Source organism: Muscardinus avellanarius (genome assembly GCF_963383645.1).
Source record: "Muscardinus avellanarius genome assembly, chromosome: X".
Lineage (NCBI taxonomy): Eukaryota > Metazoa > Chordata > Mammalia > Rodentia > Gliridae > Muscardinus > Muscardinus avellanarius.
Window position 1 is genome coordinate 107,269,614 of NC_137792.1, and position 15,780 is coordinate 107,285,393.

The 15,780-nt window shown below is 35.0% G+C and overlaps 1 protein-coding gene across 2 annotated transcripts in view; it reads right to left on the minus strand.

The window, feature by feature from the left end:
• OPHN1 (oligophrenin 1) overlaps positions 1–15,780 on the minus strand; it is a gene marked incomplete at both ends in the record, with an annotated part of 391,547 nt that overhangs the window by 254,481 nt on the left and 121,286 nt on the right. For both annotated transcript variants that reach the window (XM_080718711.1, XM_080718710.1), the window contains one exon: positions 3,427–3,488. In XM_080718711.1, coding sequence (XP_080574837.1) covers positions 3,427–3,488 — 62 coding nt within the window. The remainder of the gene's footprint in view (positions 1–3,426; positions 3,489–15,780) is intronic.

Genomic DNA, 15,780 nt, shown 5'->3' on the forward strand with positions numbered 1-15,780 from the left:
ACACTTATATCATCAATAGTTTTTCTCTGTAAAATACATACACACTTATTATATAAATTTTAGCTCTTAATAGTAACCATAAGAGATGGGGATGATTACCCTCACTTTACAAATAAGAAAAGGGAGGGCCCGAAAAAAAAGTGATTAGACTAAAGTCAACAAATAACTTAGTGTCAGACCCAGAATTCAAGCTTAAATCTCCAATTTCCCTACCTCCAATTTCTGCTTTCAATCCTACTTTTCTAGGATCCTAGATAAAATACAAGCCATATTCTGAAAAGCTAATGCTACACTGTTAAAAAAAAGAAGAGGGATTATAAATAATATCTTGTTACTGGAATAAATGACTTTAACAAAACAACTGAGATGCCAGTAAAAATGTTATCCCATAACAGACAAGGAAGGTAGATTACTTTCCTATTCTCTATAGCATTTGAGTCTTACATTCAGGCCCCTAATGAATGCATATTGATTAATTTACATATTCCCATATTTAAGTCCCCTGTAGGTTTGGCTTGGCAACAAAGACTTGCATTACTAACAATTTCCCAGGTGATACTGGTGATACTGGTCTAGGCATCATACAAGCTGTGAAAAACTGTTAAAATAATTAGACTCCATGAAAAATGAAATTCTTAGGTGGAAATTTAGCAATATATATAAAAGATCTGTATAATTAAACTATTAACACTCAGATGAAACAAATAAAATATACACATAAATGGAGATTTAATCCATGATCTTAGATACAAAGAGTCAGTATTTTAAGATATTGGTTTTTCCCAACTTGATCTATAGATTGAGCACAATCTCAATCAAAATGATTGCAACTTATTTTGGGGATATTGCCAAACTGATTATAAAAGTTATACCTTACTTAAAATTTACCAAAAAATTGTATTAATTACATCAATGTGGTATTGTACAAAGAACAAATATATTCATGGAATAGAAATAGAGAACCAAAATATAGACCTACAGAGATATATTCAACTGTTTTCTGATGAAGAAAAGGTAATTCAATGAAAAAAGGACAGTCTTTTTAACAAATCGTACTAGAACAACTTGATATTCACATGGAAAAATGAATCTAGACATACATTTTAAAACCTTCACAAATATTAACTCAAAATGTATTGTAGACCTAAATGTACAAAATTCCTTTGAGATAACATAAGAAAAAGTTACATGACATTGGGTTTGTTGATAACTTTTTGGATAAAACAACAAAGACATGTTCTATGAAAGGAAAACATGGTACATTAGACATTATTAAAATTAATAAATTCTGCTCTATAAAAACAGTTAAGAAAATGAAAATGCAAGCCATATACTAGGGGAGATTCTTTCCAAAACATATATCTAATAAGAGATTAGCATCCAAAACATACAAAGAACTATTCAAACTCAATAATAAGACTAATTTAAAAATTGACAAAATATCTCAACAGACACCCGTCTTGGTGGAAAATAAGCAGATGAAGATACTCAACATCATATATCACGAGGAAACTGTAAACTAAAACAAAAATGTTAGCCTGCTGTATACTTTTGAGAATGACCAGAATGCAGAATACTGGCAACGCCAAATGCTAATAAGGATGTCAACAATGGGAACTTCCATGCATTTGTGGCAAGAATGAAAAATAACACAGTGCCTTTGGAAATTTCTTACAAAACTGATGATACTATGATCATGTGATATAGCAATTGTTTCCCTTATTATTTATTCAAATGAGTTGAAAACTAAAATCTACACCAAAGCCTACACACTAGTGTTTACAGCGGCTTTATTCATAGTGGTCAAAATTTAGAGACAACCAAAATGTCCTTCAGTTTGTGAATAATAAAATATATTGTGGTATATCATAAATGGACTATTAATTAAAGATAAGAAGAAACAAACTATTAAGATATAAAAAGTCAAAAAAGAACCTTAAATATAGGTTGCTAAGTTTAAAAGTCCAATATGAAAAAGCTACATACCACATAAATTCTACTATAACATTCTGCAAAAGTACAAACATAGTAAAGGGCTGGAAATATGGCTCAGATATAAAGTGCTTGTCTGGCCTGTATGAGGCCCTGGGAACAATGTTCAGAACTATGAAGGTGGGAAAAAACAGCAAAAAGAAAGCTCTTTGGCTATAAGGGTTTCCTAGTGGAAGGGAAAGGGAGGGATAAATAGGTTGAACAAAGGGGATATTTAGAACCATGAAACTATTTTTGTATGGTAAGAGTGTAATGGCAGATCTATGTCATTATACACTTGTCAAACCCATAGAATGTGCAATACACAAAGTAAACACTAATATAAACTATGGATATTAGTCGGTAATACTTCATCAATATTAGCTCATGAATTACAACAAATGGACCACATCCCCATGATGTTTACAATATGGGTAATTGAGGGGTATATGGAACCTCTCACGAGTTTTCACTCAATTTTTCTGCAGAACCAAAACTGCTCTGCAAAACAGGCTTTAGCCTATTAGATTTAAAAAGCAGGCTTTAAGCTGGGAGTGGTGGCACACACTTGTTATAGCAGTACTTGGGAGACTAAAACAGGAGGATCGCAGGTCCATGGCTAGCTTCAGCTACTAAGTGAGGCCCTCCACAACTTACTGAGACCCTATTTCAAAATAAATACTAAGGGTGTAGCTCAGAGGTAGAATGTCCCTGGATTTAAGCCCTAATTCCACAAAAAAATGGCAGACTGTAAATGTAAGAAGAAAAGTCACTACAGACACATAATAAAATAATCTTTAATCAAATAGAAATAAATTCCAAGTACTGGGAAGAAGAATGGCCAAATTGTGTTGTCATAATGAATTCAACTACTGTGTATAATCATAATTCAACAATAAAATATTTTTAAAGCCTGTTTTAGTATTTCTGGTAGCAGAGAGACAGATTCATAGATCATTTCATCAAGAATAAAAGTTGAGCATGATGATGCATGCCTGTAATCCCAGTACTTGGGAGGCTGAGTCAGGAGGATTGCAGGTCTGAGGCTGTACTTGCAGGACAGTGTCAGCAAGTAGTGAGACTCTCATCAACCTTGCAAGACCCTGTTTCCAAATAAACAATAAAATTGGACTGGGGGTATAACGCAAAGGTAGAATGCCTCTAGGTTCCATCCCTAGTATCATAAAAAGAAAAGAATAAAAGTCCAGTTTAAGGTCCTCTGAGATCCTTTCTCACCAAAATGAACAGGGATGGAACTTCCACATTAATTTCTCTCTACCTAATGTCAAACTTTCAAAGTGAGAAATTGAGATAAGATCTGTTGTAGCTCTCTTTTGAGCACCAGGAAGCAGACAGAACCAGATACAGAAGAGGATCAACCTAAGCAATAAAGATGAAAAAATATTCCCAATGCCAGGCAAGATTTCAGGTCCAGGCCCAGTGTAAATGACCTACCATCATCATCCTCTCGTTTTCTACTTCGTTGAGCAATTCAGCAAATTCCTTGAAGGATTCAGCTGGCAGGAAAAAATAAAAATAAGGCAAATGAATCACACTGCTTGATAGACAAGTGCATAGATATCTAGATATCTGTCCAACACAAATTAGGAACCTGTGCTTAATCCCACACAGCTAGTAGAATGAGTCAAATGGAAGGGCAACAGCCAAAGAATGTGTTTGGGACCTGTTGATGTTTCTCTTCCATTTTTTTTCTGCTAGTCCCCACTCAAGAGTTCTTTCATAGATGATATTTCATTTAATCCTCACAGTCATCCATAACAGTCCTAGGACTTCTCTCATTTTGTAGGCTAGCAAAAAGATCAAGTGAGGAGCATGGGGTTTTCTGTGCAAAGAATGAAAGAACTATAATCTCAACTCTTAAATTTTGACCCCTGCTCTGCTAATAACCAACCCAGACAAATTTCTCCTAATTTAGTTGGACATGGTGGCATATGTTTGTAATCCCAGTACTCGGGAGGCTGAGACAGGAGGATCATGGGTTCTCAGCAGCCAGCCTCAGCTACTTAGGCCCTTCCGCAACTTAGGTAGACTGCCTCTGGGTCAATCCCTAATACTACAAAAATTCCTCCTAATTTAACCTTTCTATGCTTTAATTTTCTTGTCTATAAAAAGAAATCATGACCAAGAAATCACTGCCAATTTCAATTTTGTGAGGTTTTAAGACCCAGATTTTCTCCTAAAAATTTATAGTCTTAAGATTTGTATTTAGGTCTATTATCTATTTTGAGTTAATATTTGTATATGGTATTAGGTAAGGGTCCAATTTTATTCTTTTCCATGTAATTATTATTTTTTAACAATATTTAGTTAAAAGATTATCATTTCCACCACCAAATGTTCGTGGAAACCTTGTCAAAAATAACTTGACAATATAGGGAAGAATTTAGGTCTAGGCTTTTATTTAACTCCAATGGTTTATATATCTGCCTTTAGAATAGTACTACACTGTTTCAATTATTGTAGCTTTATATGGTTTGAAATCAGAATATATATATCTTCTAGTTTTGTTCTTTTTCAAGATCGTTTTGGGTACCTAGACTCCATATTCCATATTAGGATAGATTTTTTTCTGAAAAATAAATATATAAATATATGATAGTTTCACCTAAAAAATAAAAAAAAATATTCTCTGGTAAGAAAGAAAGCAAAAAGAAATATTGAAATGTTATCTTTAAGTCATCAAAAGCTTGGTATCAGACAAATGAAACTGTTATGTGAGATTATCATTTTTAATTTTAGATAAATTGCCATAATACTAGATGTCAACTACTAAGCCAAGCATGGGAGGGAGGGATAGGGAGAGAATGGGATGGGGATTGGGTGGGGGCTGACTGGGAAAAGTGTGCATGTATGTCTACAAAAGTATGTATCCTACTATGATGTATGAATACAGTACACCAATAAAAAAAGTGATCATGGAAGTAGAATGAAATATAGATTGCAAATAGGTTTTGTAAAATGTCATGTCTTTTATTATTTTAGAAGCACTGTGGTGGAATGAAAAACACATTTGACTTACTAGCTCTGTTACTTTAGGCAAATTCTCAGTCTCTCTGAGATCTGTTTTCCTCATGTAGAATTACTATCTCATAGGGCTGCTGTGATAACTAAATAATACATGTACAGCTTCCAGAAAACATGGTAACCATTCAATAAATGTTAGTTCTGAGCCAGGCATAGTAGTATATGCCTGTAATCTCTGTACTTAGGAGGCTGAAGCAAGAGGATTGCAAGTTCAAAGCCAGCTTCACCAACTTATAAAGGACCTCAGCAACATAGTGAAACCCTATTTCAACATTTAAAAAAATAAAATAGGGCTGTGTGTGTAGCTCAGAGTTAGATCATTCCAGGGTTTAAACCCCAGTATCACAAAATTAAATAAATAAAAATAAATGAATGTTAGTTTTGTTCCTTGTTAGGTCTTTAATGCTGACACATTAGAATCACTTGGGAAAGTTTAAAAAAATACTAATGTCACATCCCTTCCCAGGCCAGTTAAGTCCAGATCTGCCTATAAAGAAAAATACTCAGTTGAGAGTCTGTATTCATAAACTTCTCTGACAGCAAATGTATAGGGGTTCCCCTAATATTAAGAAATTCTCTAAGTCTCTAGAAAGCAACTGGGTGTCTTATAATTCAATTGTAATTATAATGAATACTGTTACAATTGCGAATTAGTACAGGTCACACAGGTAAAGGGCTTGGCCCCACTTCTGACCAATGAGCTACAAATTGGATGTTTCCATAAACCCTTCCTTGAATATGATAATCTCCAAGAATACTTACTAATACACATTTTTTATAGAGGACACAACTCAAGAACCAAAACATGGAAGAGATACATAGGGCAAGGTACATGGGAAGGGGTGAAGAGTTTCCAGGACATCACCTGGATGTGTTCACCAATCTGGAAGCTTCCCTAAGCCCACTGGTTAGTGTTGTTATAAAGGCATCATTCTGTATGAATAATCGATTACATTATTGGACACTTGTATCTTAATCGTTATCTAGGCTCTGTCCCTGCCCTGGAGATTGGAGAGTGAGTCAGGTTGGTTCAACCTGTCTACATACTACAAGAACCACCTTGTTAGCAAAGACACTATTCTCACCTATAGAATTCAGGAAAGTCCAAGGGTTGGAGGCTTTGTGGAGAAATCAGGGCAAAACCCAAATATGTATTTCTTATTATCACACAATAACCCAACCTACTAAGTGTCAAAAGGTTGAATGTTCAGACATAATACAATGTAGGAGGGAACACTTCGATGTTGGGTCTGAAAATAAAGTTAATTAACTGAATGTATATCATTACATTCACACAAATCAAAGTGAATGAACAAAAGAAAATGACAATGAAAATAAGACTATGTTCTCATGGTGCAGAGAGTAGTGGGACCCAGGTTTTCTCTTGTCCCCTTTGCATATTGTTCCTCTATATTTACTCACATGCCTCTGGCTCCATTTTATGAGAATTTGGGCATTAGATCTAAAGTTGCAAATGACAAGGTAAACACTCTGTTCTACAGCAACAGAGGTGAGTCATATAGCCGTATCTAACCATTCACATAAACCTCAAACACTGGGCAAAATCTATTTGAAGCCATCCAGGAGCTTATCAATACACCTTCAGTGAAAGTAATAGTAATCAACTTGAATGTCACATTCCAGGAAACCTTACAATCTCAATTTGTCTGGAGTGTTAGTCACTCTAAGTGACAGAACACATACTCTTCCCGGAAGCAGGTCTATCATTCCATATATTCAGGGTATCTCTATTAAAAATCCTTCCATAGCTGGGTGTGGTAGTGCACACCTGTAACCCTAGTACTTGAGAGGCTGAGACAGGAGGATCAACAACTTAGTGAGTCCATCAGGAAATTAATAAGACCCTGTTTCAAAACAAGAAATATGAAGGGCTTAGGGTGGAGCTTGGAAGTAGAATGCACCTGGGGTCAATTCCCAGTGCCAAAATTCTTCCTTAATATTAAGGCTAAATCCTTTTCCTCACATTCTTATTTTGGATCTACTGAGGTACCTGAAGAAAGATTTTGCAAGATGATAGAAAAGAAGAGTATAAAGTATGTTAGGAGGACAAGTATATGAAGTATTACATAATGAAAATTCTATTTTAGGAGACAACATAAAGAGAAGCAGCATAAATTTTAGGAAGAAATAGATATGGTTTGGTAACCTCATCCTATCTATATTTTGGGGTATACTTTCAATACTTATTCAGGCAGTTGATAACTATTCCTTAGTTTTTGATTCTTTCTTGTATAGAACCTCTAGGTCAACCATAAATGAAAGATTCAAACCTTCTCAATTATTTTCTAGACAAGTAGAAACACTGGATATTACAAAAGCCCTATGTATGTGCATGATCTTGATTTCCAAGACTAGGTCCCAGCTTTTCAAAGCTCTCTAAAGCTATCTCAAATTTTTCTTTAGGGTTATTGTCCAGCTTCTTGTTTGCTGTTTTACTCCTTTTGCTGTTTGTGCCCACTATAGTACTAAATAATCAATACTATTTCTGAAAAATGCCCTAAATAAAAAAATCGACCTGAGCAATCTCTGAGTTAGTTCAAATAAGACAAGCTCTGTGAGCAATATTTCCCAGCTTTGAAGGAGCTTCAAACCCATTCTGCCTTCTCAAATGGTGGCCAGAATTGTGGCTTTCACACTTTCAATGGTTGTCAAACTGTTGATTTTCAAAACTACTCTGGAGTGGAAAAAAGGGGGGTAGAATAGAATAAGATAAAATATCACAAAACTCACCACTTGAACAATTATTCAGACATATGCCCAATTAGCATTTCTTGTATGTTGTATTCTTTTGGTTAAATTCTAAAGCTTTTGAAAATGTTTACTGGTGTTTTCCTTGCTTTTATGGAAGACTGGCTTTGTCAGGGTCATTTCGCCACCAGTCCCACTGAGGTATCCTAGCCATAACTTTCTGATCCTTATTTCCAATTAAGAGCTTCAGTAATTATTAAATCAATTTAAAACTAAATTATTTAGTCAATAAGACTCTCACTATTCTGTATCTAGCCTCCAATAGCCCCAATATGTTTGTTGATTAGAAGACTTCAAAAGACTACTGAGAAGAAGGGCTAAATGAGTGATGTGTGTATATGTCTCTACCATCTTGTACTCCACTAAGATGTACAACTACAATGCACCAATTTATAAAAAGCCTATTGAGACTTATGGCACCAGGCAAGAAATAGTTATATAGTCAAATAGTCTCCATATTCTGGTCACTTATTATTGAATGTCTCATAGATTTACAAGTGGTCTGTCTTGGTCCAATTACCACATTTTTTGTGAGGAAACTGAACGTTTTGCCAGTCACAAAATCCATACCACTTTCTTTGTCCATATGACGGCCCCCAAATGGTGTATTCTTTCCCCCAAATATTCTCATATTCACTCTCTTGTTCATGTCTCCAGTAAAATACTTAAGGGCAGAAGCAGAAGTTTGGACAGTGGTTTTTTTTATTCTTTTTTTCTTTCTCTCTCTCTCTCTCTCTCTCTCTCTCTCTCTCTTTTTTTTTTTTTTTTTGGTAGTACTGGGGTTCCTGGAAACCCTTCTATATCTGGGATACACTCCCAGACCTATATACATACATAAATACATACATACATACACACACACTATATATATGTATATATATATATGTGTGTGTATATATATGTGTGTGTGTATATATATATATAACCAGGAGTGGTAATGCACACCTATAATCTCAGTACTTGGGAGGCTGAAACGGGAGGATTGCAGGTTCATGCCCAGCCTCAGCAATGTAGGGAGATTCTCAGCAGCCTAGTAAGACTGTTTCAAACAAAAACATAGAAAGAGTAGAAGGTTCAGAGGGAGAATATCCCCAGGTTCAGTTGGCAGTATACACACATAAAAAGGAAAAGATAAAAGCATTTAAGGTCTGGGCATTGGTGGAACACACTTGTAATCCCAGCATTTGGGAAGCTGAGACAGGAGCACTGCAGTTCTCGAATAGCCTCAGCTACTTAGTGAGGACCTTTGCAACTCAGTGAGATCCTGTTTCAAAATAAAGAATGAAAAATAGGGCTGGGGTGTAGCTCAGAGGTAGAATGCCTCTGGGTTCTATTCCCAATACCACAAAACAAAAAACAAGACAAAAAACATTTTAAGGACTGAGATGCAAAAGATCCTGGGTTCAGTCCTCACATATGCGAAGTCATTTTTAAGTAAATTAGATTTCTTATAATCAACCTATCCATCAAGACTAGATACTCTTCAGAGTTTCCAATATTAACTGTGTGCATAGAATAGCCATCGACAAAGGTTGAGATGATTCAGCTAACAACTAGACTTCGTAAACACATCCAAAAAGCAAGTGGCAGATGTGGTGGCATATGCCTGTAATCCCAGTATTTTGGAGGCTGAGACAGGATGATCCCAGATTCAAGAACAGCATCAGCACTGAAGTGAGACTCTCAGTAACCTAGCAAGTTGCTGTTTAAAACCAATAAACAAAAGTTTGGGGTGTAGCTCAGCAGTAGAATGCCCCAGAGTTCAATCCCCAATATCACAAAAAGGAAAAAAAATTAAGCTAGGTGCCACTAGTGCTCATAAGAGCAACTACAGATGGCAAGCTGAGGTCAAGAAAGAATGAGTTATGCCTGTAGGCTACATGGGTGATTACCCTCTGAGCAGGCACTCAGATGGGCAGATAGAGCATTAACTATGAAGTCACGGTTATGGTTACTTTCCACGACTTAATGGGAACATGATGCATGTGTCTGAGCATTGTTAAAATTATCTTTCTTGACCCAGGTGGTGAATAAATGGGTGTTCCTTATGTGTTAACTTATATGCAATCAACATTTTCAGAGTGTCCAGTATGTATTTTTATTTCAGGTAATATTTTTATAAAAAATAAGCATTTATAATTATGTAGAACAAATAAATAATAATAATAAAATATTGCATGGCAGTGTCGGAAGATTAAAGGAAACCCAAGCAAGAATTAACAGTCCCTAGAAAACATCAAGGAAATAATAGTGAAAAGTTAAGAAAAGTGAGAAGGGGCCAGGCATGCTGATACACACTTGTAATCTCAGTACTTGGAAGGCTCAGACAGAAGGATCACAGTTCAAGGCTAGCCTCAGCAAATTAGGGAGAACAATTTTTTTTTTTGGTGGTATTGGGGGTGGAACCCAGAGGCTTTCTACCTCCGGGCTATACTCCCAGACCTATTTTATATTTTATCTGGAAACAAGGTCTCACTAAGTTGCTGAGAACCTCACTCAGTAGTAGGAAGAACAAACTTAAAAAATAAAATAAAAGGGCTAGAAGTGTAGCCTGAAAGAAGAATCACCGTGGGTTCAATAATCAGTACCAAAAAAGAAAAGAAGGAATGAAGGGAGGGAGAAATGGGGGAAAAGGAAAAGAGAAAAGTGAGAAGGGAAAGGCAAATTATGTTAGATGCTTCTCAAGTCTATATCTTTCATCATTATAATTGTAGTGATGAGAAAATGGAGGTTGAACAAGGCCAAATAAATTTTCTACACTGTCTTCCAAAAATGATATGAATTTCCAATGACTGCTGATGATATAAATCAAAAGGGTTAAAATTGTGTATAACTTATTATCTAGTAAACTCATTTCTGGGATGCCTAAAAATAATTCTGACCACAGGAGGATAAACATTTATGTCTAAGGTAAGGTATGCATTCAACAGTATTAATGCTAATGAATAACTGAAAACAAAATGTCCACTGAATGAGGAATAATTGAGATAGTTAACGGACCATTATGGAACTATTAAGAAAATATATTACACACAATTTGATCAACACAGCAAAATGTCTACAGTGAAATAAGCAGAATACAAAACTCTACATAAAAATTAAACATATGATTAAAGCTATGTGTAGAAAATTATGCTTAGAATAAAATATCAACATAATTGTAATTCTCTCTGGGAAGCATATATATAGAATCAAGTTGAATTTATTTAAAACCCCATTTAAGATACTTATTAAACATGTGATCCTGGGCTAAACCTCCTTTAGCCTGAGTTTACCTTCTTTGAATTACACTGAGAATTAGGTAATACATGCAAATGATTTAGCATAGAGTGGCCACTCAGCAAATGACAGCATATAATATTCTTTATTCTCTATTTCTATATTTTATATAAATAAGAAAGTTATATTATAATAGAGGATACCAATTAATTCAATTTTTATATGAAGAATTCCAAAGATCATATGGCTGGGTGTATTCACTTCAATCCCCCTCATTCCATTTCCGAATGGCATGGGCCTTTAACTGTCCTCTGTATTTCTATCTTTTTAATAAACTTCTTTAAATCTTAAAAAAAAAACAAAGATCATATAGCTAATAACCTGACAAACCAGAGTCTAAATCCAAGTTCAGCCAAATCTAAAACCATGTACCTATCTCCTACCATTTCCACAGGAGGAGAAGTAGGCCAATGTGTTAAAAGGTTCATTGCCATGGAGATAAAACCGTGGCAGAGATAAGATAGGAGAGCCAGAAATTGCTAAAAATCAGTGGGAGGTTACTAAGATCAGATGGAAAGAGAGTGAACAGCAGATAAAACTGATGCCTATACCTAAGAAGGATGCTCCCAATCAACTGATATTCACTTCCCTCAATCTTGCATATAACACATAAGAGTGTCTTAGAAATTTTTCATACCACTTATTTGACTCTAGCTAGCACCAATTTCCAGATGAGTTGGATGGGAAGCACAGCAGGATGGTATAAAAAGTCTATGACAAACCAAATACATTGGTGCACTCCAATTGCCGAGTAAAATTCCATTTTATGTATATACCACAGTTTTGTAACCCACTCATCAGTTTATGGATACCTGCACTTCTTCCATAGTTCAGCTGTTGTGAATTATGCTACTATAAGCATAAATATGCCTGTAAAACTGCAATATTCTGAATTCAATTATTTTTTAGATATATCCAGGAATAGTATAGCTGGATAATATGGTGGTTCGGTTCCAAGTCTTCTACACCACCAAAACTATGGGTTCCTATTTCCCCACATCCTTATCAGAATTTTATTGCTGTTTGTGTTCTAGATGTTTGCCATTCCAACTGGAGATAGGGGGAATCTTGGTGTAGTTTTGATTTGTATTTCCCTGATAACTAATGATTGAACATTTTATCATATATGTTTTGGCCATATGTATTTTCTCTATTAAGAAATACTATTCAGGTCAATTGCATTGGACAAAATCCAATGCCCATTAATGTATTTAGGTTTTTAAAGATAAATCTGAGATTCCTTATGAAAACTTCCAGCAAAACAAACTTAAGGATACCCCTAAGATAAATTTCCATCCTTGTTGCAATTTTGAAAGTAATCATGTCAAATGGTAATGAGATAAGTAGTTTTTTAAATGAGCTTTAATCAAGACAGAAATTTTAGCTGAGCATGCTGGCACATGCTTGCAATCCCAGGACTTGGAAGGCTAAGACGAGTATCACAGGCTCGTGGCTAGCCTCTGCTACTTAGTAAGGCCCTCCACAACTTAGTGAGACCCTGTTTCAAAAAAAGGATAAAAATAGGGCTGGGAGTATAACTCCGAGGTTGAATGCTCCTGGGTTCAATCCCCAGTACTACAAAAAAATGAGAGAGATTTTGTGTTTTAATGGAAAACAATGAACTGTGTATTGCATACCCTTTTAGATTATCAGTTGTCCTGTTTTTTGTCTTTGAGACATTTTTCACCTGTTGTTAATTGTAGGTAACCAATGACTATGCAAACTCTGCCTTGTCTGAATAAAATAAAAATTACTTCTTCCCTGTTAACAAACCACTTTGGGTAATCTACCTATAAATTAAACTAGATTTTGTTACCTTTCCTAAATTGAACCTACTTAATATCTTTTAAGTTCTTCCTTACTTAATACTCCATACAAATGTTCCTAATTTTCCCCTTGAATCCTGACTTAGCATTATGCAGAATTACAACTTGATTTCTCAGATCCTTATAGTGATTCCAGAATGCCTTGTATGATCTCTTTTCCTAGAGATATGAAAAAGGCATATGAACTGAATCCCAAATAGTTGATATAAGGCTCCAAAACCCTGCTACCACAGCAGATCATGCACTGGGCTAGAATTCTCCACTGAAAGGCCATTGACTTAACTAAGGAAATCTGGCAAAACACTCAGTACTTTCAAGCTTTTATATGAGAAACAGTCAAGCAGGCAGACAATGTCACTAACAATACTGACATCTCTGCTTAGGAGCTTCAAGAAACTCTAGGAATGGTGCTACATAATCAAAAAGATTTTTCCCCACTCACTGCATTTAAATCACTGAACTTTCAAGGTTTAAATTTTGGCATGGCATTAGTTGACATTTGTGCTGCGGCTCAGAGGGATTGTTAGAGAGTAGAAACACAAAAGTCAACAAAAAGGGTGACATGGGAAATGCTTTGTTGTGTTGGTTTAAAGTCAGAACCTTCTAGTGGAAAGGGAGGAATTTATGAAATTGTATGCACCATATAGCTCCCAGTCTTCAAAATTATCAACTAATAGGCAAAGCAAGAACTTTCTAGGAAAGAAATACAGGGCTGGGGATGACTTGAATGAGAGAGCACTTGCACAACAAGAGCAAGACCTTAGATTCCATCCCAGCACTATAAAAATGGGAGAAAATACAAAGTAATTACATCTTATATTTTAAAAACACTAAATAGGTGAAATCTATTTAGGCATGTTGCATACTTGGCATTAATTATCTCATCTCCATTTTATAGATGACAAAATTTAAGAAAGTGGTGAAGTCACTTGCCAAAGTGATCTAATAAGCTGTACTTTTCTATTCCAAAACAGTGTCTCACTAAATTGCTGAGGCTGGATTTGGGCCTGCAATCCTGTCTAAGATTACCAAGTACTGGGGTTATGGGTATGCACCACCATGCCCAGCTCTCAGTCCTTTTAATTACTTAATTTTTGAAATAGGGTCGCCTTTAGTTGCTGAGGCTAGCCTCAAACCTTTAATCCTCCAGTGTCAGCATCACAAGTACTGGATTACAGGCATGAACCATTATGCCTAGCTGATATTAAGTTTTAAATGTTATACTCTTGAACTGGAATAAATTTGCAGAAGTAGAATAAAATTGACTTGATAAGAAAAAACCAAATATAAATATCTATCTCACTAGACATAGACACAACCAAAATAATCACCAATTTACTCTCATAAAACTACTCATTGAAATGTCAATTATCATAGTAAAAATTTTGAAATAAGCTAAATTTCCAAAGTAGTTAAATATTAAATAAGGTATAGCTCCTATCATAAAATGATACAGAGCCATCATTCAATCATTTGTTAAAAATGTACTGAGCACCTACTATATGCCAGGCATTCCATTATTTGCTAGACAAAAAGAAGTTAACAAAACAATCTCCTTGCTAACCTCATGAAAGTTACATAGAATTTTAAATGTGTGAGAAAATGCTTAGGATAAAATGTTAGACCCAAAGGATAAAATTATATTTGTAGTATAAATTACGTTGCCTACAAAGAAAACAGATTCATGTTTAGGAAATACTTAAAAGATAATAAACCAATATTCCAAAAGCTATTCATGTGTAGGAGTATCATATTATCATACATTATTCTTTTACATATTATTCAAATTGACTCTAATGTGAATTTAATAATAATGATAATAAAAATAATATGCATCTTATACTTTAGTTCTGGGGCTTAGAAATATAGCTAGGTTATTACCTTTTTCCTATAATATTAGATCATTTTTAATAGTTCTGTGGTTTAACATTGTTATCTGGCAAATGCCTTAAAAGTAACCCTTTAGCTGGACATGGTGGCACATGTTTATAATCCAAGTATTTTGGAGGATGAGACAGGAGGATCACAGATTCAAAGCCAGGCTCAGCAACTGAGCAAGGCCCTCTGCAATTTAGTGAAACCCTGTTTCCAAACAAATAAAATTGGTTTGGAGGTATAACTTGGAGGTAGAATGCCTTTGGGTTCTATTCCCAATTCCACAAAAAAGGTAACACTTTAACTCAAGGGTAAGCAAACACTTTAACCAGCCAGGAATTAAACATTTTAGTCTTTGAGGAACATCCAGTCACTGTCACTACTAGTCAATGGTGCTTTTTTATTGTAAAACAAACACCTGCAGACAAGACTTAAATGAATGAGAATAAAAAGTGTGGATGTATTCCAATAAAACTTGATTTACATAAACAGGTGGCAAAGCAGGCTAAATTTGATCCAATGATGATCAATTGTTGACCTTTTCTTTAACATCATTACAAATAAAACAAACACAAGAGTTCCTTTTATTTACACTGTTCTAGCTCACCTTTGTAATATCCTTAAAGAGAGAGATTAACTTCAATTTGCAGAGCATAAGAATGAGACTCAGCAAGGGAATATATATACGTATATATTGTCCAACAGCACACAACTAATGGAGCAATTTTTTAAATTCAGTTCCCAAGACAGATGACCAATATCCTGTTGCCTGAAAATTTGTACTTACATAAATGCTAACTTAAACTTTCTAGAGATAATTGTTCTTTAAAAGAATGTTACTCCAAGTCATTTTAAAAATACACAAAACAAGTCACTCTCCATCTGTTAGAAAATACATACTTTCCTGTATTAGATGCTATATTATTTATACTGGGAATTAAAACTAGGAGCATTCTACCTCTGAGCTACACATCCAGTACCATATACATATGTACATATTTTTGAAATAGGGTCA